Here is a 25168-nt window from a genome sequence, read left to right as displayed (position 1 = left end):
TTGTGCATGACACAAGTCATTTTTCCAACTAATGTTTACAGACAGATTATTTCACTTATAATTCAGTTTCACAATTCCAGTGGGTCAGAAGTTTACATACTCTAAGTTGACTGTGCCTTCAAACAGCTTGGAAAATTCCAGAAAATTATGTCATAGCTTTAGAAGCTTCTGATAGGCTAATTGACATTATTTTAGTCAATTGGAGGTGTACCTATGGATGTAATTCAAGGCCTACCTTCAGATTCAGTGCCTCTTTGCTTGACATCATGGGAAAATCTAAAGAAATCAGCCAAGACCTCAGAAGAAAAATTGTAGACCTCCCCCCATGTCTGGTTCATCCTTGGGAGCAATTTCCAAACGCCTGAAAGTCTCACGTTCATCTGTACAAACAATAGTACGGTGGTATAAACACCTTGGGACCACGCAGCCGTCACGCTGCTCAGGAAGGAGACACGTTCTGTCTCCTAGATAATGTCTTTCTTCAAGTGCAGTCGCAAAAACCATCAAGCGTTATGATGAAACTGGCTCTCATGAGGACCGCCACAGGAAAGGAAACCCAGAGTTACCTCTGCTGTGGAGGATAAGTTCATTAGATTTACCAGCCTTAGAAATTGCAGTCCAAATAAATGCTTCACAGAGTTCAAGTAACAGACACATGTCAACATCAACTGTTCAGAGGAGACAGCGTGAATCAGGAGTTTATGGTTGAATTGCTACAAAGAAACCACTATCAAAGGACACCAATAAGAAGAGACTTGCTTGGGCCAAGAAACACGAGCAATGGACTTTAGACCGTTGGAAATCTGTCCTTTGGTCCAAATTTTAGATTTTTGGTTTCAACCGCTGTGTTTTTGTGTGTCGCAGAGTAGGTAAATGGATGATCTCTGCATGTGTAGTTCCCACCGTGAAGCATGAAGGAGGAGGTGCGATGGTGTTTTACTGGTGACACTGTCTGTGATTTATTCAGAATTCAAGGCACACTTAACCAGCATGGCTATCACTGCATTCTGCAGCGATACGCCATCCCATCTGGTTTGCATTTAGTGGGACTTTCATTTTGTTTTTCAACAGGACAATGACCCAACACACCTCCAGGCTGTGTGAGGGCTATTTGACAAAGAAGGAGAGTGATGGAGTTCTGCATCAGATGACCTGGTCTCCACAATCACCCGACCTCAACCCAATTGAGATGGTTTGGGATGAGTTGGACCGCAGAGTGAAGGAAAAGCAGCCAACAAGGGCTCAGCATATGTGAGAACTCCTTCAAGACTGTTGGAAAAGCATTCCATGTAAAGCTGGTTGAGAGAATCCCAATAAAGTGGAAAGCTGTCATCAATGCAAAGGGTGGCTACTTTGAAGAATCTAAAATCTAAAATATATTTTGATTTGTTTAACACTTTTTGACACGTGTCACACCCTGGTCTGTTTCACCTGTCTTATGCTTGTCTCCACCCCCCTCCAGGTGTCACCCATCTTCCCCATTATCCCCAGTGCATTTATACCTGTGTTCTCTGTTTGTCTGTTGCCAGTTCATCTTGTCTCGTCAAGCCTACCAGCGTGGTTTTTTCCCGTGCTCCTAGTTTCTGTTTCCTAGCCCTCCCGGTTCCACTGCTAGCAGCATACTCTTGATGAGTAAGTGTCAACAGTGACTGCATACATTCATTTCTGTGAGGACATGTTAGTCCCCACAAAGATGTCTAAATGCTATCTCAATAATAAGCTTTGAATCACTGCAGACCTCACACGGACAATTGTGACCCACAGTCTCTTTTCAGTCTTATGTTCCAAAATTTGTGGCACTGATTTCTTTATTATTTATGATTATGATTTCTTTATTATTTAAGTACTGCAAAATATAATCGCGAGGACGCAGTGCCAGCTCTTGATCTGTTACCATCACCATCTACATCACGCGGGGCAAGTGTGGACGAGGAACAGCAAGGGGCTTTAGTCAATCCTGTCAAGGGTATATGTTCTACTTATTATTATAAACTGGGTAGTTTGCGTCCTCGATTCTGATAGGCTAAAAGCCTTGGTATATCAGGCATTATAAACCAGATCGTTTAGCTCTATGGTATATTTGGATGGATTTTATATTGCAAAATCAGTCACCAGGGTTTGGTGCCTTAAAGTTATCCATGGACCGCCGAGACAGTGTGGAAGAACAGGAGTTGGCATTGATATCTTTTTACAAGGCACTGAAAGTGGAGTGGCTTAAGTTCTGACTTGAAGGTAAAACCTGACAATTGTTCTGGTACCCTCATATAATCACCTCCATTGGTCTTTGTCAAGGAATAATGCAATGATAAAAGCAATGAGGGCAATGTGTAAAAAGCCCATTAGATGGCAGCAAACAAGACCATTGTCTGCTGCCATCTAATAAACATATTACAGTTTTTAAGATTTTAAGATTTTGTTCTATTGCTCATGCAGTCACAATAAAGACATTTGAATAAAAAATTAAGAATGCCATGGTCCACCTTGTTTTGATGACCAATCAACCAACCCCGAAGAGCACCTTCTTCTGCAAATATGTACCTGTGTATCACAGGAGGTTGCTGGCGCCTTAATTGGGAAGGACTGGTTCGTGGTAATGGCTGGATTGGAATTGGTGGAATGGTATCAAATACATCAAATGTGTTTGATGCCATTCCATTGACTGCGTTGCAGCCATTATTTTGAGCCGTCCTCCCCTCAGCAGCCTCCTGTGCTCTGTGTCCTTGCAGTCGTTCCCTTTCATTATTTATTTTACAGAGTATTAGCCAATATTAGGTATGTCATTAAATAGCCTGTCATGTAATCCACAGCTTGTCTCCACTTACACAACATCCTCTCCACAATAACGAACAGACTGCAGAATGATTTTCAGTTGAACATGAGTAGGTAAAGAGTTCGAAGAATTTGGGTGAACTTGCATTTATCTGCGACCGCAGTTGAATTATGCTATTTATTATTATTCTACCTTTATTTCAACAAGGAACACAGACTGAGACCAAGGTCTCTTTTACAGCTGGGCCCTGCGTATACATGTTTACACATACAGTTTAGGTACAATGATTAAGAAGCTACACAAGACAAACAAAACGATCAGAGATAACACAAAAAAAATACAGCAACAGATTACATTTACACACAGGTTATTCCCCGAACAGCACAAGAACTTGATTTATCCGTAACAGTTACAAGCAATACAAAAATAAAAATCCTACAATAAATGTTTAAAATGAGCAACAGGGGGACAAGAGTCTCAAGTTTAAGTTTAGTCTGCAGGCTATTCCATAGGCAAGGAGCGTAACAGGAGAAGGCAGCCATACCTGAGACCTGGTTAACTAATTACATTTTACTAGTCCCTTTAATTTACTCTATATTCTGTGACTCCCATTTAGGTAACACCAGCGTCACTCACCTTTTTGACCGGCCACTCTTTTCTTCATGGGGGTCCCTGCCTCTATGGACTGAGCCCTGCTGTGAACTATGTACTATTTGTTGGGGGGGGGGGGGGGGGGGGGGACAGCAGAAATAGCCACAGTGGACCTCCAAGACCATTCACCTGGTGTGCATATTATAATTGTACATTGTTGTTATTCTATGAACACAATATTTATTGAGTCAATGTGTCATTAGATTGACTTTATCCTGTTGTGTGGATCTTGAGAACACGTAAATGTAGCCTTTGTTTTGTTGTGGTGTCCAATATCCGGTTGCTGTTCTGTGGCTTCACCACATGAGTTGACAGACTTAAAAGACTATAGTAGTTGAGAACACGTCTCTTTGCCAATTGTCTTTCCTCATTAAGCATAGCCTGACGGTAGGGAGGGGTAGTTCCCCTTTCTGCTCAATAGGCAAGCACCAGGGTCTTAAAGCGTCAGCGACACCAGTCGGGCTGCGGCATTCTGAACAAGTTTGCAGGAGTCGGATGGCACAAGTGGGGAGCCCAACCAACAGAGAGTTGCAATAGTCCAGACGGGAGATGACAAGTGCTTGGATTAGGACCTGTGCATCTTCCTGTGGGAGGAAAAGTCGTACTCTACGGATGTTGTAGTGTATGAACCTGCAGGAGTGAGTAACTGCTTTGATGTTGGCAGAGAACGACCGTGGAGTTGGCAACCGTGATGGAGAGGTCTTGGAGCGGGCACTCCTTACCCGGGCAGGAAGAGCAGCACAGAGATCCTCCGTGACACAGAGGAGAGCCTTCTCAGTTGAGTGAGCCGTCTTGTAGCGTGACTGGTTAGGATCAAGAAAATCATCCTGAGAGAGATAACGAGGGAGTTGGTCAGAGTGTTTTGGAAAGAAAAGAAAGAAGGAATACCAGTGTGTAGTTTTTAATTTCAGAGGGATCGTGTGTTGGTTTCTTGAGGAGTGGAGCAACCCTTGTCATCTTGAAGTCAGAGGGGATGCAGCCAGTGGTCAGGGATGAGTTGATGAGGGAAGTGAGGAATGGGAGAAGGTCTTCAGAGATGGTCTGGAGAAGGGAGGAGGGGATGGGGTAGAGCGGGAAGGTTGTTGGGCGGCTGTATGTCACTAGTCGCAGGATTTCATATGTAGGTTATGTTGTACTACCTCAGTCTAGATTAGCCACTGTTTTGATTCTAGCTATTTTCAAGAGTTGATTTTGTTTCCTGTTTTTCCATTAGATTGTACTTGCACAAATTGTCTGGCCCCTGGAGAACAACGGTGATGACAGTGGAGACGAGTGCCCAGCACAAGGTACAACTGGTTACCTTAGGCAGTTTATTGAAAACGGTAAATAAGCTCAATACTTAGGTTGACATTCAGTTTTGCTGTAACCGTTACATTTTTCTCAAAAGTACCCACTATTAAAGCAATCTAATAATTTTATTTTTTTCTTTTAGCCTTAATTAAGGCGACATGCTGAGGAAATTGTTGGTCGGAATGGGAGAATCCCGACTGAGACATTGAAAGTGACCTTGCCAAAAGCATCTACATGCTTCCAGACCCTCCACCTACCAGGGCAACGTTCTGCGATGATATGATGGCATCTATCAGCACAGCAGACACAGGAATTATGTCAAGAGGGGTTTCAAAGTACAGTGTTGGTTTTAATTATGTACGGTGTTGTTTCAAAGTATAGTGTTTCCCATTATGTATAGTGTGCAAATTCTACAGCAGATGGTGAATTTTACAGCACATATTTAGTAGGGATGTAACAATTCACTTATTCGCATCGGTTCCCTATTCAAATGTTTAAGATGCAAGTGCATTGGTCTGCAGAACCCAAACCGATCCAAATAGAGCATGCATCGGTTAGAAAATCGATTAAAACGTGACAAATTGATTGTTCACAATTTATTTAGCTCTTATCAAATTCTTTCTACCTTCCAAAAATGCATAATCTTTTGTGACAACTGATGCGTCCTCTCCTTCAGGGGGATACCTAGTCAGTTGTCCAACTGAAATGTGTCTTCCAAATTTAACCCAAACCGTCTGAATCAGAGAGGTGCGGGGTGCTGCCTTAATCGACATCGATGTCATCGCCGCCCCGGGGAACAGTGGATTAACTGCCTTGCTCAAGGGCAGAACGCCAGATGTTTACCTTGTCAGCTCAGGGACTCGATACAGCAACCTTTCGGTTACTGGCTCAACGTTCCTACCCGCCAGGCTACCCGCCGCCCCTCAGTGTCAAACTGCATGTAACTGTGTTGACAGTCATTGATCCACAAGTAATTTAGGAAAAGTGAAAACAATTCTGATTCACGTTTGTCCTACAGGAGGAAATCGTAGCACTTCTCACATATCACATAGGCCTAAACAAAACATATAGAAGACACAGCAGAAAACAATAGGAGCAGTCATACCTTTCCTACCCTCTGATCCCACCCCACTCCTGCCCATATGGGGAGTTGTTCATAATAGTGATAGAAACTCCTCCTGAAGCGCGCCATTGAATTCTATGATTTATCTGACCTGACGGGAGAACAAAGCAGTGGTGGAGTGTTCAGCCGTTCGTTCAGTAGGTGAGGGGGATCCGTGAAAAAATGAAATTGTTTGCCTGTAGGCTACTCCAGTGATATGTAATAGTCTTCATTTTTTTATACAAACCTTCAGAAAGTACAGTGGGAAACTTGAAAGACCTTCTCACAATAAAGCCAAATGACACAATTGTATCACTTGTGCACCGGTGCACTCTGAAGAGGAGGACACAACCATATGTTGTCTAACAACATCACAGATGTGAGATTTTCGTTCCGCTCGAAGCACTGGTTCTGTTAAATTGTAATTCCAAGCTCCACATCAAAATGTTTAGGGTCATATAATGGTCTGCTCTGCCAAACCTGCCCTTCACACCAGGGCTGCCAATAATATAGGGTTGCCAAAAGCGAAAATAATGGACCTGTGAAAAAGCTATAAAATAGCTACCCACTACCACAAGATGTATATATTTAATGTATTCATTTAATGGTGACCACAGCCCTTCCAAAAATATATTTAAATCGTGTTTTAATGCGATTTTCCCCCCACCCTTCTCCATGTTGTATTCCATTTAACTTCCAGTGCTGCTTTACTTCCAGGCGATTATGAAGCATCTTTCACTTCCTTCTCTGGATGGTCCTAGTACAGGACATGAAAAGGGTGTTGGCATCCTGGAGATCCTATGTAATTCAATGGTTAGCCGTGAAGTCTGCAATGGTACTAATGAAACCCGCCAAAGCATAGGTGCAAGGTAAAGCAGTTTGATAATTTTTCTTCTGTCTTATCTTCGCAGGAGAAAGGGCTAAAACTAAGTTGAAATCCTAATGGGTTAAGAGTCAGGAAAATGCAACGGTGAGAGTAGACTTCACACATGCAAACTCAAATTGGAGTTTTGACAAACAATCACATACATACATTAACAGCAGCATTCTTTGATTTTTCAGATAATTGTTTTCCTCACAAAGTGACCACTGTATGTATCTTCTTACATGTACAGTTGAAGTCGGAAGTTAACATACACCTTAGCAAAATACATTTAAACTCAGTTTTTCACATTTCCTGACATTTAATCCTAGTAAAAATTCCCTGTCTTAGGTCAGTTAGGATCACCACTTTATTTTAAGAATGTGAAATGTCAGAATAATAGTTGAGAGAAAATTATTTATTCAGCTTTTATTTCTTTCATCACATTCCCAGTGGGTCAGAAGTTTACATGCACTCAATTAGTATTTGGTAGCATTGCCTTTAAATTGTTTAACTTGGGTCAAACGTTTTGGGTAGCCTTCCACAAGCTTCCCACAATAAGTTGGGTGAATTTTGGCCCATTCCTCCTGACAGAGCTGGTGTAACTGAGTCAGGTTTGTAGGCCTCCTTGCTCGCACACTCTTTTTAAGTTCTGCCCACACATTTTCTATAGGATTGAGGTCAGGGCTTTGTGACGGCCACTCCAATACCTTGACTTTATTGTCCTTAAGCCATTTTGCCACAACTTTGGAAGTATGCTTGGGGTCATTGTCCATTTGGAAGACCCATTTGCGACCAAGCTTTAACTTCCTGACTGATGTCTTGAGATGTTGCTTCAATATATCCACATAATTTTCCTCCCTCATAATGTCATCTATTTTGTGAAGTGCACCAGTCCCTCCTGCAGCAAAGCACCCCCGCAACAGGATGTTGCCAACCCCGTGCTTCACGGTTGGGATGGTGTCGGCTTGCAAGCGTCCCCTTTTTTCCTCCAAACATAACAATGGTCATTATGACCAAACAATTCTATTTTTGTTTCATCAGACCAGAGGACATTTCTCCAAAAAGTATGATCTTTGTCCCAATGTGCAGTTGGAAACCGTAGTCTTGCTTTTTTATTGTGGTTTTGGAGCAGTGGCTTCTTCCTTGCTGAGCGGCCTTTCAGGTTATGTCGATATAGGACTCATTTTTACTGTGGATATAGATCATTTTGTACCTGTTTCCTCCAGCATCTTCACAAGGTCCTTTGCTGGTGTTCCGGGATTGATTTTCACTTTTCGCACCAAAGTACATTCATCTCTAGGAGACAGAACGCGTCTCCTTCCTGAGTGGTGTGACGGCTACGTGGTGTTTATACTAGCGTACTATTGTTTGTACAGATGAACGTGGTACCTTCAGGAGTTTAGAAATTGCTCCCAAGGATGAACCAGACTTGGGGAGGTCTACAATTTTTTTTTCTGTGGTCTTGGCTGATTTCTTTTGATTTTCCTATGATGTCAAGCAAATAGGCACTAAGTTTGAAGGTAGGCCTTGAAATACATCCACAGGTACACCTCCAATTGACTCAAATGATGTCAATTAGCCTAACAGAAGCTTCTAAAGCCATCATTTTCTGGAAAATTTGTTGGAAAAAGGACTTGTGTCATGCACAAAGTAGATGTCCTAACCGACTTGTCAAAACAATAGTTTGTTAACAAGAAGTTTGTGGGGTGGTTGAAAAACTAGTTTTAATGACTCCAACCTAAGTGTATGTAAACTTCGACTTCAACTGTACCTCTGATGAACTTTTCACCATTCATTTGTTCGTTTCATCAATTATTTTCTAGACATATTTTTCATGAATCACAATTTAAAATATTTAATAAATTCATAGCATTTAAGTTGTGTTTTGAGGTGATGAAAATGCATGAAATAATCCATATATAATAGATACAGTATAGAAAAAACAGCGCACACAGAAACAAGCAAAGCACAACAGATACTATTTTATTTTATGTTCAAATGTTTGTTGCTAACAATTCAATAATTACAAAGATTTCAACTAGTGATTTAAGAGGGAAAAAAGTAGTAGTGTTTCGAAGAGAAAAAAAGTCACATTTTCAGAGAGCTGAAAAGACCAGGAAGAAAAAAACTAAACAAAAACAAAGATCACTGACAAAATCAAAGAGGATTTTCCTGGGATTAAAACATGTGCAAGTTTAATACAGTGTTTCTGAAACCCCCCCTCCCACCGATGGCCTGCAGAGTTAAAGTCACTTCAGTAATTGATCCAAATGTGGTGCAAGACAAAAAAAGAAAATGGCACTGAAGGCACACTAGTGATTAAACTGGATATGCAACACATGCCTGTACAGCATCTCACGCTTCTTACTGTACAATGAAACATGCCCCCTTGTGGCGGTACGGCGCTATGACTACACCTCCGCTATTTTTATTTCATTTAACTAGGCTAATGCTTCTCACTCATGATTGAACGGTTAAAAATGAAGGGCCTTGTCCAGGAGGTTCTCTCTCTATGGTGAGCGGCTCTTCACACACATACTTATATAAAACACAGCACACGACAGCAGCAGCTTGTGAGAACTCTTATTAATCCTATGAGTTGTGGTCCTTTTTTGCTGTTCAGATTCCCACCAAGTCTTAGTCTCATGATTATGTGGCTATGGCGCATTGGTTTTGCCAACTATACTTTTATGGCAAAATATCTAAGTTAAAAACAATGCACGTTATAAAGGCTGGCGGGAGATGTGTAATTGCTGTAAAAGATGCCCACTGGTTGAGCTTCACAGTAAAACCCCTGCAGTCTGTTGAGTGGCAGCTCGTCCCCTGGGTAGGCACTGCTCTCAAATGAATGGCCACTTGTCCGGGAACAGCTCGATAAGGGTTACAACACCAGTATGGCAGGGGCTGGAATGGGGGGGGGGGGGGGGGGGGGGTTATGGTCCCTTTGAAGGTCGCCCTTTCTTTCACTGTTCAGTTGTGTGTACCCCACACTATACAGTTTAAAAACAAAAAGTTATCTTTCACTCTTTTCTTTTTTCTTTGTTTAGAAACACAAACATATACCTATGATTAGGATTGTTCATCATGAATGCTTTTTTCCCCCTGCGAGTGTCCTATCCTCATTGATCTGGGTTTTTAATTCAGTTCATCGCATGCATCTATGTATCAATAACCTCAACTAAGTATCAATAACCCCTAAAAACTCATAGGACAATGGGTGTCTCCTCCAACAGGGAACTGGAGAGGTGTGTGTGTGTGTGTGTGTGTTGGGGGGAGGTGTCAGCACAGGATTGCTAGTAGTGCTGTGGGGTGTACCTGGTGGCATCCTCCCTTTACAAAGTGAAAAGGAAGAGAGGAAAGAAGACAAGTAGGAATGGGGGGGTGGGGTGGGGGGACCAATATGATAAACGTTCATCAAAAATCAGGGTGGGGGGGGGGCTGGGACACAGTCTGTTGTTGGCACTTTTGCAGTGATACACAAGCTCTAAAAACAATGCACGTTAGTTGAATGTAGGTGCGTCGAATGATTAAGCACATATTATGTGTGTGTGTGTAAGGTGGTGGGGTCCTCAGCCGTCCAGGGCGTGTTCCAGGCCATCCAGCGTTAGCTGGCTGCGGTGGGGAGAGTTGGGGCTGTTGGAGGGCGTGGAATGCTTGGTGGAGTCCCAGTCCGGCTGAGGGAAGAGAGAGAGAGTGTTTATGGTAAAGATGGCTGCGGTGGGGAGAGTTGGGGCTGTTGGAGGGCGTGGAATGCTTGGTGGAGTCCCAGTCCGGCTGAGGGAAGAGAGAGAGAGTGTTTATGGTAAAGATGGCTGCGGTGGGGAGAGTTGGGGCTGTTGAAGGGGGGTGGAGTCCCAGTCCGGCTGAGGGAAGAGAGAGAGAGTGTTTATGGTAAAGATGGCTGCGGTGGGGAGAGTTGGGGCTGTTGGAGGGGGGTGGAGTCCCAGTCCGGCTGAGGGAAGAGAGAGAGGGTGTTTATGGTAAAGATGGATTATCGAAGTTAAAGGGATAGTTCACCCAAATTACATATTGGTTTCCTTTCCCTGTAAGCAGTCTATGGACAAGGTATGACTTAAATCCATGCTTTGGTTTAGTTTCTCTGGCATTTGTGGCACAAATCCCATTCAAGTCATGGGACCGATATTAGCATTTTTCGTACATCACGTCTACAAGTGACTTTGTCGAGTTTAACAATCAAATTGAGATACTTTCGGATTATCTGGACATGACGTGTGAAAAAGGCTAATATTGGTTTCATGACTTGAATGGGATTTGTGCCACAAATGCAAAAACATTAGCATGTGAAAACAGCGAGTATGGTTTACATGCACACTCATAATTCGATATTAAACTGATTATGGCAGTAGTTAGAGCAAGGAAATAGTAATGTAAACACCTACTCTACTTACTTATGTGGACACTGTTTCTGACAGGTGTATAAGATCCAGCACACAGCCATGCAATCTTCATAGACAAACATTGGCAGCAGAATGTCTTGGTGACTTTCAACGTGGCTCCGTCACAGGATTCCACCTTTCCAACATGTGCTTCCAACTTCGTGGCAACAGTTTGGGGAAGACCCTTTCCTGTTTCAGCAAGACAATGCCCCCGTGCACAAAGCCAGGTCCATACAGAAATCGTTTGGCGAGATCAGTGGCCTGCACAGAACCCTGACCTCAACCCCATCAAACACCTTTGGGATGAAATGGAACGCCGACTGCAAACCAGCCCTAATCGCCCAACATCAGTGTCCGACCTCACTAATGCTCTTTTGGCTGAATGGAAGCAAGTCCCCGCAGTAATGTTCCAACATCTAGTGGAAAGTCTTCCCAGAAGAGTGGAGGCTGTTATAGCAGCAAAGGGGGGACCAACTCCATATTAATGCCCATGATTTTGTAATGAGAGGTTCGACCAGCAGGTGTCCACATACACTACATTACCAAATGTATCTTAATTGGCACAGTAAGCATACGCTGATTCAAACAGCTGGTTTTCTGAGAAATCGTTCTAATTGTCTATAATGGCCCGGGAGAAATGGCAGCAGTTTTATAGGCGCCCAACCAATTGTGCTATTATGTGTTTTTTTGGTACATACTACCTCTATTGGGCCGACCAACCAGTGCTCCCGCACAGTGGCTAACCGGGCTATCTGCATTGTGTCCCACCACCCGCCAACCGCTCCTTTTACGCTACTGCTACTCTCTGTACATCATATATGCATAGTCACTTTAACCATATCTACATGTACATACTACCTCAATCAGCCTGACTAACCGGTGTCTGTATGTAGCCTCGCTACTTATATAGCCTCGCTACTGTATATAGCCTGTCTTTTTACTGTTGTTTTATTTCTTTACTTACCTATTGTTCACCTAACACCTTTTTTGTACTATTGGTTAGAGCCTGTAAATATTTCACTCTAAGGTCTGTTGTATTCAGCGCACGTGACAAATACACTTTGATTTGATTTAATTATTAGGACAAGTTAACAGCTTAAAATTGGCGTTCCCCAGCGGTGTATTTGATCTGCACACGTGCAAGCCTCCCGCTTATACACCAGTTCGGAAAAAAAGCGAAAGTATACATCTTAGAAATAGTTTTCACATACAAACTTTACACACCGAGTGAACAAAACGTGAAGGACACCTGCTCTTTCCAAGACATAGACTGACCAGGTGACTACAGGTGAAAGATATGATCCCTTATTAAATCCACTTCAATCAGTGTAGATGAAGGGGGAGGAGACGGGGTTAAAGTAGGGTTTTCAAGCCTTGAGATAATCCAGACATGGATTGGGTATGTGTGCCATTCAGAGGGTGAGTGGGCAAGACAAAAGATGCAAGTGCCTTTGAAGGGGGTATGGTAGTAGGTGCAAGGCACACCGGTTTGTGTCAAGAACTGCAATGAACATGATCACTGTGGTAGAACGTTTATTTTGATCAGTGATTTTCTGCATTCATCAAAATTCCCATCAGTCGCCTGATGTGTCCATGTAAACAGGATTATTAGGGAAATTGCTCTTCTTGCAAAGCATGTAAACGTTTTAAACTATTATATTAATCGGACTATCCACAATATATATTATATGCTTTTGCTCATCAGTGTGGAGAGGTGTATCATTTTCCTATCAAATTAGGTAATTTCTGGACAATATTTCTGTCCATTTAGGGGACCCCTTTTGGCTTAAAAGCATTCCAATAGACAAAAGTTCCATATACTGATGCGTTTAACAATACAAACTGAAATATGAATGATTAATGTTTGCTTTGGCAATGTCAGAGAATGTGTAATCATACAAAGGTAGATTGTGGAATTTAATGTAACAGAATGTGTTATCATACTCAGGAAGATAGTTTAATTTAATAAAACAGAATGTGTCATCATACCCAGGAAGATAGTGGAATTTAATGTAACAGAATGTGTCATCATACCCAGGAAGATAGTTGAATTTCATGTAACAGAATGTGTTATCATACCCAGGAAGATAGTGGAATTTAATGTAACAGAATGTGTTATCATACCCAGGAAGATAGTGGAATTTAATGTAACAGAGAATGTGGGATAGAGAGGGAGATGGACAGGGAAAAGAGAGGGGCATAGATTGAGTAAATGTGTGAGTGATTTAATGTACAGTCAGTGTGTGTGTGCGGTGTCTGGGGTCTTTACCTCTCTCTCGAAGTCCCCGTCTGGGTCGGAGATGTTCCGCAACGATCCCGCTCCTCCAAAGTCTGCACCTCCTTCATGACACAGTGACACACACACACCCCGAGACACACACACACACACGCCGAGACACACACACACACACGCCGAGACACACACACACACACGCCGAGACACACACACACACCCCCGACACACACACACACACACACACACACACACACCCCGAGACACACACACCCCGAGACACACACACAACACAGACATAGAGCATCAATGACAGAGAGAATGGATTTACTAGTGTGTGTGTTGAAATGTATGCATTATGTGTTGTATGTGTTCACATGTGGAAGGTATGTGTGCTTGGGATCCTCTCACCAGAGGCCGTGCGAGTGATGTGGGTCTTGCTTCTCTGTTGCCGGGAGATACTGGATAGCGGGCGGGGCTTATCCTTGGCCGGGTCGTCCTGAGAAGAATGCATCACACTCTGTGCCGCAACGCAGTCGCCAACACACACACAGACAAGACAGTAAGATAATGACAAATACAGCCATTGGTATAGAAGGACCTTACTATATGAGTGAACAGGTTTATGACATTTACATGGATGCTCACACATTAAACCAAATAAAATGAAACTGTATTTGTCACATGCACCGAATACGACAGCTGTAGACCATACCGTGAAATGCATACTTACAACAGCCTTGTACACCCTCACACACATGCACTTTGTGATAAAAAAAACTCCAAATGCACAGCAAGTACCTCGTTTGACTGAAACAAGTCACACGTACCGTGGCATGTTTTCACAAAATTCTACAGGGGGGAAATAGCCATAGAGAAGTGTCTACTTCACTTTTGGTGTTGGTGGCTGTCTACAAATGAAATTAACCCTTTTTTCAAATCTTTCTCTCCATTGAAACCCTGAGGTAAGCTTTTCACGTATGTTGCTGTTTTTAACATGACAAATATGCAGAGATCGCACAAAACACAACCGCACTGCAGCCAGTACAGAAAAACAGACTCATATGACATCAGACGACAATAAAACGACCCCGGCTTTCGAAAAAACTGCACTCAAGCAAAGGGGAAAAGGAAGCGAGAAAGGAAGGAATGGGAAGAAGGAAGAGTGCAAGGGGTGAGAGAGAGGGTGGCGGGAACGCTGGAAATAGGCCCGGTCCCAAGTCGACCCCTCGTACCAACTCCCTGTTTACTTGTGGAGATCGAAGACTAACGGTCAGATAGGTATGATCAGTCATATTGCTTATCCCCTCAGATTCACACAAGTGCATAGGGGTCTTTCCCTCAAATCTAGGCCATAAGGGTAGAAGTACAGCCAGTTGTATAAGTTCCCTTTGATTAGGGACCGATTCAGACCTGGGACACCAGGTAACTCTGTCCAATTAAAAAAAAAAAGTGAATCAATCAATTAACAACCAAAGAGAGAAAACGAGTACCAGCAGTACTCCCAGGCTCGTATTTGACTACCAGTAACCCTGGCATAGGGTGGCGATTTGTAATTGCGCAAAAGAGGTGGTGGTGGTAAAAGGAGGAGGCAGGAGGGGTGGGAAGCGTCAGGTTAGGCCTACCCTTCCTAGGGAGGAGGTGGAGGGAGAGGAGGAGAACTGGGGCAGGATGCAGTGCTGCAGCGAGTAGGTGGTGGTGGCAGGTTCTTTTTGCAGGTACAGGACACAGAGGAAAAAAAAGAGAGGGAAGAGGGAGGGAGAAAGTGAAAGAGGGCGTGGACTATAGGGTCATTCTCCAAAAGGGGGAGGAAAACATGGGCAGAGATGGTGGAACGTAGGAGAAGGGTGACATCTAGAAGGTAGTATAGCAGTGCTATTCTGTGGAGTTAGGAGTGGGAGCTGCTGCTGTCAGAAAATGCTAGGAGACACAATTTTGAGCTCCAGCGGTGTCTTGTGATCGTTAGAATCCAGCTGTTATGGCTCCTGTTTTGTCACCCGCAATGTCAGTAAGCTTATCAGGGGGTTGGGAGGCCATTTTTGTTTGTGGGTTATGAATACAGGACGAGGCAGACATTTTGGCTCAAGCTGTGTTGACAGGTGGTCAGTTGAGGCCCTTACCAGAGGCAGATCCATGAGGACCTGCATGCCGTCGCCGGGGCCCATGTGTGCCACGTGGTTGAAGTTGATTGGGTTAGAGATCATCTTGGATCTCAGCTCAGGGTCCCTCAGCATCTCTCTGTCAACACAAGACACGTGGTTAACAATGGTCAGTGTATATTATTGTGAATAGTTGTGAGTGAGTGTAACAGAGAATGAGTGTAGTACAAACCGACGTACATTACAAGTCAAAAGTTAGGACACACCTACTCATTCAAGGGTTATTCTTTATTTTTATATGTTCTACATTGTAGAATAATAGCAAAGACATCAAAACTACGAAATAACACATATGGAATCATGTAGCAACCAAAAAAGTGTTTTGTTAAATATTTCTATATTTGAGATTCTTCAAAGTAGCCACCCTTTGCCTTGATGACAGCTTTGCACCTGCTGGTCGAACATCTCATTCCAAAATCATGGGCATTAATATGGAGTTGGTCCTCCCTTTGCTGCTATAACAGCCTCCACTCTTCTGGGAAGGCTTTCCACTAGATGTTGGAACATTGCTGCATGGACTTGCTTCCATTCAGCCACAAGAGTATTAGTGAGGTCGGGCACTGATGTTGTGTGATTAGGCCTGGCATTCAGTCGGCCTTCCAATTCATCACAAAGGTGTTTGATGGGATTGAGGTAAGGGCTCTGTAAAGGCCAGTCAAGTTCTTCCTCACCGATCTCGACAAACCATTCCTGTATGGACATCGCTTTGTGCATGGGGGCATTGTTATGCTGAAACAGGAAAGGGCCTTCCCCAAACTGTTGGAAGCACAAAATCGTCTAGAATGTCATTGTATGCTGTAGTGTTAAGATTTCCCTCCACTGGAACTAAGGGGCCTAGCCCAAACCATGAAAAACTGCCCCCGACCAGTATTCCTCCTCCACCAAACTTTTCAGTTGGCACTAAGCATAGATGCAGGTAGCGCTCTCCTGGCATCAACCAAACACAGATTTGTCCGTAGGCCTGCTAGATGGTGAAGCGTGATTCATCACTCCAGAGAAAGTGTTTCCACTGCTCCAGAGTCCAATGGCGGTGAGCATTTACACCACTCCAGCCGACGCTTTGCATTGCGAATGGTGATCTTAGGCTTGTGTGCGGCTGCTCGGCCATGGAAACCCTTGTCATGAAGCTCCCGACGAACACTTCTTGTGCTGAAGTTGCTTCCAGAGGGAGTTTGGAACTCAGTAGTGAGGGTTGCAAACGAGGACAGGTGATGTTTACATGCTACGGTCTTCAGCGGTCCCATTCTGTGATCTTGTGTGGCCTAACACTTCGCGGCTGAGCCGTTGTTGCTCCTAGACATTTCCACTTCACAATAGCAGCACTTACAGTTGACCAGGTCACCTCTAGCAGTGCAGAAATTTGACGAACTGAGTTATTGGAAAGGTGGCATCCTATGACGGTGCCACGTTGAATGTCATTGCGCTCTTCAGTACAGGCCATTATACTGCCAATGCGTGTCTACGGAGATTAAACGGCTGTGTGCTCGATTTTAAACAACCGTCAGCACGGGTGTTGCTGAAATAGAAGAATTTGAAGGGTTGTCCACATACTTTTGACCATATAGTGTATTTTATACTAAGAATATAACAGAATAAAATACAGATATTTTTCACACACAGCTTGTGTCACGGAACATGTGGGGCCGTTGGCATATAAAAAAAGTTTGATTTTGAAACAGACCTTAAGGCCCATGCTTCTTTATCTATTTGAATCTCTTTCCTACGCTCACTCCACTTTGTTAGGGAGCAGCCGTAGGGTCTTACCTTCATCCTGATCGAAAATATTAGCAATCCTATTTTCAAATGCATGTGAGTCTCGTTCATATTTCACAACCTCAAGGGCTTTTGGAGCTGCTATATACGATTAAACAAAATAATAGGTCTACACTTGACTTAGGCTACATTATTGCATGTTAAATGTTTCTGATCGGTGATAGATGAACACTTGACTTAGGCTACATTATTGCATGTTAAATGTTTCTGATCGGTGATAGATGAACATTTGACTTAGGCTACATTATTGTATGTTAAATGTTTCTGATCGGTGATAGATGAACACTTGACTTAGGCTACATTATTGTATGTTAAATGTTTCTGATCGGTGATAGATGAACACTTGACTTAGGCTACATTATTGTATGTTAAATGTTTCATAATCCAATTACGATCTCGTATCATCGCTGCAACTCCCCAACGGGCTCGGGAGAGGTGAAGTTAGTGTCCGAAACATCCTCCGAAACATGACCCGCCAAACCACGCTTCTTAATTAACCTCTTGACGCTAGGGGGCAGATTATTATTATTATTATTTTTTTAAATAACGTTCCCAAGGTAAACGGACTATTTCTCAGGTCCAGATGGTAGAATATGCATATAATTTAAAATTAGGATAGAAAACACTCCAAAGTTTCCAAAACTGTCAAAATATTGTCTGTGAGTATAACAAAACAGATTTTGCAGGCGAAAACCTGAGGAAATCTAACCCAGCAGTGATTTAAAAAAAATATTAATCTGTGTTTCATTTCCTGTCTTTCTTCCATTTTAGAAGGAGAAGCGTCCATCCATGTATATGGGTAATATAGTCTACATTTTCAGATATTATATGTTTTGTCAGAAAGTCGTTTTCATTTCAAGTTAAAGTGTACTGTTAGCTAGCTAACTAACGTTAGCTGGCTGGCTTGCTAGCTAACATTATGTGTATGATCTGTGTAGTAATATTATTAATCTCAGAGCTAGTTATAGCCCTTTTCTCAAAAGTGAGGTTACAAGTTTATCAACTTCCAAAGCAGAATTACTTTCCCATTGTTCCTAAACTGTAGTGTGTGATATACCGAGTCTCTACTTTTATCCAATGTAAAAAACACAATTTCAAATTTTGCAACATGAGCCGGTCGGTCACATATACAGAAAAGGCGGAAAAAAGTTGGTGTTATGATGGTTGCCAGAAAAACATCTTAGTATGAAAGGTATAATAATGATAAGTGAACAGAGTAATGTTACCTCCTCTGATGCTGGAGTCTGGTCGAGCAGTAGCGCTCTCGACTCCGGACCACAAATAACCTCCTGGCGACTGTGGTTCAAGCCCAGACTCCACCTCCCTTGTCTATGCCCCTACTTTCTGTCTCCCCTCTCTACTTCACAGTCAAAAAAGGCAATTAAAGTATAAAAAGGATTGGAAAATAAAGGTTACCTCCTCTGCTGAAGTCTCTCCTCCTCGGGGATCTTGAAGAGGAACTTTCTCTTGCTGCGCGTCCTCATCATCAGCTTCTTACTGTTGTCAGACGTCTCCGGGATGGACAGGTCACCTTCTGGAGGAGAGAGACTATATTGAGAAGCTGTACTGAGACCAAAATGCTCCTGAGGATTCGTTAATGACTATATCGTGTATAGGTGTAGTTGTGCCTGAGGTGGTAGCAGTGAGTTAAGGCATTGAGGGGTCAGTAGTTGGTAAGTATATTAAAGGTAGACTCAGCGATATGATGTAGATGCAGAAAGAAAAACAGCATAGGGGGTCAATTTCCGCAACAACTAAGAGTGTTGAAGCGAGAGGCTCAACTTCTCCTCCTGGCTACCACATTGTAACAGTGTGAAGCCAACCCGCGCACATGCGTAGATACTGTGTGTGACTGTGTGAGAGTGAAGTCTTGCATCTCGCTCATCTCAATATCTGCGGGGCTGCTCATGGCAACGTCATTTCGTTGAGTCTACCTTTAAGGTGTAGGTGAGTGTATTTGGGGATACTGTATACAGTCCCTTCAGAAAGTATTATTACCCCTTGACTTACGACACATTTTGTTGTGTTACAGCACAAATTCAAAATGGATTAAATGAAAAAAATGTCTCACCAATCTCCACACAAATACCCCATAATGACAAAGTGATTTAAAAAAAAAAGTTAGCAAATGCATTGAAAATTCAATAGAAATATCTAATTTACATAAGTATCTCCAACCCTTGAGTCAACACCTTGTAGAAGAACCTTTGGCAGTGATTACAGCTGTGAGTCTTTCTGGGTAAGTCTCTTAAGAACAAATTCTTATTTTCAATGACGGCCTAGGAACAGTGGGTTAACTGCCTTGTTCCGGGGCAGCACGACAGATTTTTTACCTTGTCAGCTCGGGGATTCAATCTTGCAACCTTTCGGTTACTAGTCCATAAAAAATCTGCCGTGTCCAGCTACAATAGTCATTTACAACATTAACAATGTCTACACTGTATTTCTGATCAACTTGATGTTATTTTAATGGACAAAAATGTGCTTTTGGTTAGAGTCCAACGCTCTAGTGGTTAGAGCGTTGGACTCTAACCAAAAGCACATTTTTGTCTATTAAAATAACATCAAATTGATCAGAAATACAGTGTAGACATTGTTAATGTTGTAAATGACTATTGTAGCTGGAAACGGCAGATTTTTTATGGAATATCTATATAGGCGTACAGATTCCGATTATCAGCAACCATCACTCCTGTGTTCCAGTGGCACCTTGTGTTAGTTTATCATTTTAAAAGGCTAATTGATCATTAGAAAACCCTTTTGCAATTATGTTAGCACAGCTGACAACTGTTGTCTGATTAAAGAAGCAATAAAACTGGCCTTCTTTAGACTAGTTGAGTATCTGGAGCATCAGCATTCGTGGGTTCAATTACAGGCTCAAAATGGCCAGAAATAAAGAACTTTCTTCTCAAACTCGTCAGTCTATTCTTGTTCTGAGAAATGAAGGCTATTCCATGCGAGAAATTGCCAAGAAACTGAAGATCTCGTACAGCGCTGTGTACTACTCTGTTCACAGAACAGCGCAAACTGGCACTAACCAGAATAGAAAGAGGAGTGGGAGGCCCCGGGGCACAACTGAGCAAGAGGACAAGTAGATTAGAGTGTCTAGTTTGAGAAACAACATTTTGACAGCAAGTGACTGTGACTAGCACCTGTTGTCTCTCTCTCCTCCCTGCTTCAGCGACCGCCACAGAACATCAAAGAGTTTATCAAAGTGTTTATCGCACTGTCTATGTTGCTGAAGCTGCAACATAACTACAGCCATTTCTGACTGAAAAGTCCTGTTTCCCGAAATGCCTCAACAGTTTAGGAAAAACATTCCTTATTCCCTCAACCCTTGCTCTCTTTATGTGACACATGTATGCATCGCATGCACGTGACCAAAGCCCTTTTCGCACTGCACTAGTATTACTAGAGAACGTTGGTTATGTAATTATCACTCCAGAATGTCCGTTATTCCAGAAGACGATTCGGACGAGAATCGCTTTTTCCAAACGGCCCCTGTAATTATTTATTTTTCCCCAATAAACTGACAGTTATGAAGGAAGCCTGGAGGTTTTTATTCTAGGCGTGAAGATACAGTATTTCAACTCTGTCCAGGTGACAGAGCCACACTGATAACTCGAGCTTGGGTCCCAAGTTTCTAAAACATACCAAACCATCTTTCCCATTGTATAGTTATCATTTCCAAATGTTTAGGTCAGTTGTATGCTGCTGCTTTGCGATCAATTAACATCAAGGGTTGCATTAAATAGGCTCAATATTTTTTACTGATGCATTTGGTAATATTTCATTCATACGCACAAAACAAAAACAAAAGCATTCACTGTGAAAGTTGATTGGATACATGTAGGCTATTCACATATAGCTTATGCGGAGCACTTAGCTACATTTTTTTAATCAGTTGGTTTCTTGCACAAACCGCGAGCAACATCTGTCAAACTCGGGACTAGTATTATCAGAGGACCTTGGAGTAGTTATTCTGGTTGGAATTGCTACTCTCCTGTCGCATATTTTGTTTTTTACGTTTCTTTTGAAGACTGATGCCCGACAAAGTTCTACTCTCGAGTGGCGCTGACGGAGATTTTGTCAAAAGTGTGGCTTGGAAACACGACGACATTTCAAAAGGAGCCATATAATTAATAGGAAAATCTTTTTTTATCATTGTGATGTCGCCAGATTCTACAACTCGATTGGAGTCTACCTATTGATTGGACATGATTTGGAAAGGCACACACCTTTTTATATAAGGTTCCACAGTTGACTGCATGTCAGAGCAAAAACCAAGCCATGAGGTCGAAGGAATTGTCCTTAAAGCTCCGACACAGGATTGTGTCGAGGCACAGATCTGGGGAAGGGTACCAAAACATTTCTGCAGCATTTAAGGTCCCCAAGAACACAGTGGCCTCCATCATTCTTAAATGGATGAAGTTGGGAACCACCAAGACTCTTCCTAGAGCTGGTCGCCCGGGCAAACTGAGCAATCGGGGGAGAAGTGCCTTGGTCAGGGAGGCGATCAAGTACGCGATGGTCACTCTGACACAGCTCCAGAGTTCCTCTGTGGAGATGGGAAAACCTTCCAGAAGGACAACCATCTCTGCAGCACTCCACCAATCAGGCCTTTATAGTCGAGTGGCCAGACGGAAGCCACTCCACAGTAAAAGGCACATGACAGCTCGCTTGGAGTTTGCCAAAAGGCACCTAAAGGACTCTCAGACCATGAGAAACAAGATTCTCTGGTCTGATGAAACCAATATTGAACTCTTTGGCCTGAATGCCAAGTGTCACGTCTAGAGGAAACCTGGCACCATCCCTACGGTGAAGCATGGTGGTGGCAGAATCATGCTGAGGGGGGGGGGGTTCAGCACCAGGGATTGGGAGACTCGTCAGGATTGAGGCAAAGATGAATGGAGCAAATTACAGTGATCCTTGATGAAAACCTGTTCCAGAGTTCTCAGGAGCTCAGACTTGGGCGAAGGTTGACCTTCCAACAGGACAACAACCCTAAGCACACAGCCAAAACAACGCAGGAGTGGCTTCAGGACAAGTCTCAAAGTCCGTGAGTGGCCCAGCCTGAGCCCGGTCTTAAACCTGATCCAACATCTCTGGAGAGACCTGAAAATAGCTGTGCAGCAATGCTCCCCATCCAACCTGACAGAGCTTGAGAGGATCTGCAGAGTAGAATGGGAGAAACTGCCCAAATAAAGGTGTGCCAAGTTTGTAGTGTCATACCCAAGAAGACTCGAGGCTGTAATCACTGCCAAAGGTGCTTCAACAACGTACTGAGTAAAGGGTCTGAAAAATTAAGCACATTTGATTTTTTAATAATTTAGCAAAAATGTTTTTTTTTTTTTAAATGGTTTTGCTTTGTCATTATGGGGTATTGTGTGTAGCTTGATGAGAGAAAAAAACTATTTAATACATTTTAGAATAATGCTGTAAACTAACGAAAAATGTGGAAAAAGTCAAGGGGTCTGAATACTTTCCAAAGGCACTGCACATTGGCTTTAAAATTTATGGCAAGATTTGAAAATGGTTGTCTAGCAATGATCAACAATCAACTTGACGGAGCCTGAAGACATTCAAAAAGAATAATGGGCAAATATTGTACAATACAGGTGTGCAAAGCTCTTAGAGACTAACCTAAAAAGACTCAGCTGTAATCACCGCCAAAGATGCTTCTACAAAGTATCGACTCAGGGGTGTGAATACTTATATAATTGACATATTTCTTTATTTCATTCTCAATAAATTTGCTACAATTTCTAAAAACTTGTTTTCACTTTCTCATTATGGGGTATTGTGTGTAGGTGTAGATGGTAAATATGCCTCCTTGCCCATCCAACATTTCCTCATCTCCCACCTCTTTTAATGCGACTATCCCCAATGCTTCTCCCTCTTTTATCCTTGCCCCGCTACAAAGTTTCTCCCTGCAGGCAGTCACTGAGTCCGAGGTGCTAGAGGAGCTCCTGAAACTTGACCCCAAAAAAACATTTGGGTCAGATGGTTTAGACCCTTTCTTCTTTAAGGCTGTGAAGGACTAAAATTGATTACGGGGGTCTTCTAAAGACACCCACCATTGATTATGTTGTTATTCATTTGCTCACGTGCCATTGTACTTATGCTCACGGTATAGCTGAATATTGAGGCCTCTGTCTGTGTCTAGCTCTCTGCCAAAACCCGCAGAGAGCTAGAAAAGCTGCAACAAACACTCAAACTGGACAGTTTTATCTCAATCTCTTCATTCAAAGACTCAATCATGGACACACTGACAGTTGTGGCTGCTTTGCGTGATGTATTGTTGTCTCTACCTTCTTGCCCTTTGTGCTGTTGTCTGTGCCCAATAATGTTTGTACCATGTTTTGTGCTGCTACCATGTTGTGTTGCTGTCTTGCTATGTTGTTGTCTTAGGTCTCTCTTTATGTAGTGTTGCGTTGTCTCTCTTGTCGTGATGTGTGTTTTGTCCTATATTTGTATTTAATTAATTTTTTATTTTTAATCCCAGGCCCCCGTCCCCACAGGAGGTCTTTTGCCTTTTGGTAGGCTGTCATTGTAAGTAAGAATTTGTTCTTAACTGACCTGCCTAGTTAAATAAAGGTTAAAGAAAAAAAAGAAAAAAATTGATACATTTAATCCATTTTGAATTCAGGCTGTAACAACAAAATGTGGAATAAGGCACTGTATGTACTGAGTGAGTACATTGAGATATAGTTGTGCATTGGGCCATATTGTAAGCGAGTGAGTATATTGAGGTGTATTTGTACCTGTGGAGTTGTTGCTGAAGTAGATGAGGCGTGGTTGTTCGGAGCCCAGCAGGTTCAGACTGCCCTCCACATTTAGAGGCCTTATCTGAGGGGGCAGGGACATGGGTTACACCAAGCCACACTACAAACGCACACATTCACGAAGGGGCACAAACATGTGCATGAGGCGTAAAAACACACACGTGCACAAAGACACGGACACTCGTCTCACTCATGGGCACACTTTTTAACACTCACCCCCTACACACACCCGAGATTAGAACACGCGTCCTCTCATACACTCACCAAGATGGGGCATTAGGCTCCCCGTTCCTGGAGAGCTACCCTCCGGCAGGTTTTCAATCCAACCCCAGTTTGTAACTAACCAGATTTAGCTTATCAACCAGCTAATTATTAGAATCAGGTGCACTAGATTAGGGTTGGAGCAAAAACATACAAGAGGGTAGCTCTCCAGGAGTTGGAGGGGTGTGGCTGTGTACAAGTGTGTGTGTGTGTGTGTGTGTGTGTGTGTGTGTGTGTGTGTGTGTGTGTGTGTGAGAATGAGAGTGTGAGAATCTATGCATCTGCCTAAGTGAGCTTTGAATGCAAGTACCAATGTGTCTAAATATGTAACATGTTCACACACATTTAATTTAGCCTGCTCACGAATATCTTACAGGCTACAACACCATATCGACACGTGGCACCGAGTGTACAAAACATTAAGAACACCTCCCTAATATTGAGTGGCACCCTCCCCTTTTGCCCTGAGAACCACCTCAATTTGCCGGGGCATCGACTCTACAAGGTGTCAACAGCGTTCCACAGGGATGCTGGCCCATGTTGACTCCAATGCTTTCCACAGAGGTGTCATGTTGGCTGGAGGTCCTTTGGTGGTGGACCATTCAGCGTGGAAAAACACAGCAGCGTTGCAGTTCTTGACACAAACCGGTGCGCCTGGCACCTACTACCATACCCCGTTCAAAGGGACTTAAATCTTTTGTCTTGCCCATTCACCGCCAATGGCACGCATACACAATCCCTGTCTCCATTGTCTCAAGGCTTAAAAATCCTTCTTCCCCTTCATCTATGCGGATTTAATAAGGGATCATAGCTTTCACCTGGTCAGTCTGACATGCTTTGTACTAGAGGTTGACCGATTAATTAGAGCCGATTTCAAGTTTT

The 25168-nt window shown here is 42.9% G+C and overlaps 1 protein-coding gene across 1 annotated transcript in view; it reads right to left on the bottom strand.

Moving 5' to 3' along the window:
- Nucleotides 1-10285: 10285 nt before the first annotated feature.
- LOC129824894 (serine/threonine-protein kinase MRCK beta-like) overlaps nt 10286-25168 on the bottom strand; it is a 130455-nt gene continuing 115572 nt past the window's right edge. Inside the window, 7 exon segments of the mRNA XM_055884444.1 lie at nt 10286-10404; nt 10407-10452; nt 13345-13415; nt 13720-13828; nt 15429-15546; nt 18657-18774; nt 24005-24089. Of these exon segments, the coding sequence (XP_055740419.1) occupies nt 10376-10404; nt 10407-10452; nt 13345-13415; nt 13720-13828; nt 15429-15546; nt 18657-18774; nt 24005-24089 (576 nt within the window). The 3' untranslated portion in view covers nt 10286-10375.

The sequence above is a fragment of the Salvelinus fontinalis genome, chromosome 27 (assembly GCF_029448725.1).
Source record: "Salvelinus fontinalis isolate EN_2023a chromosome 27, ASM2944872v1, whole genome shotgun sequence".
Lineage (NCBI taxonomy): Eukaryota > Metazoa > Chordata > Actinopteri > Salmoniformes > Salmonidae > Salvelinus > Salvelinus fontinalis.
Note: the sequence above shows the minus strand (reverse complement) of the source record. Positions and strands in the feature narration are given on the sequence as shown.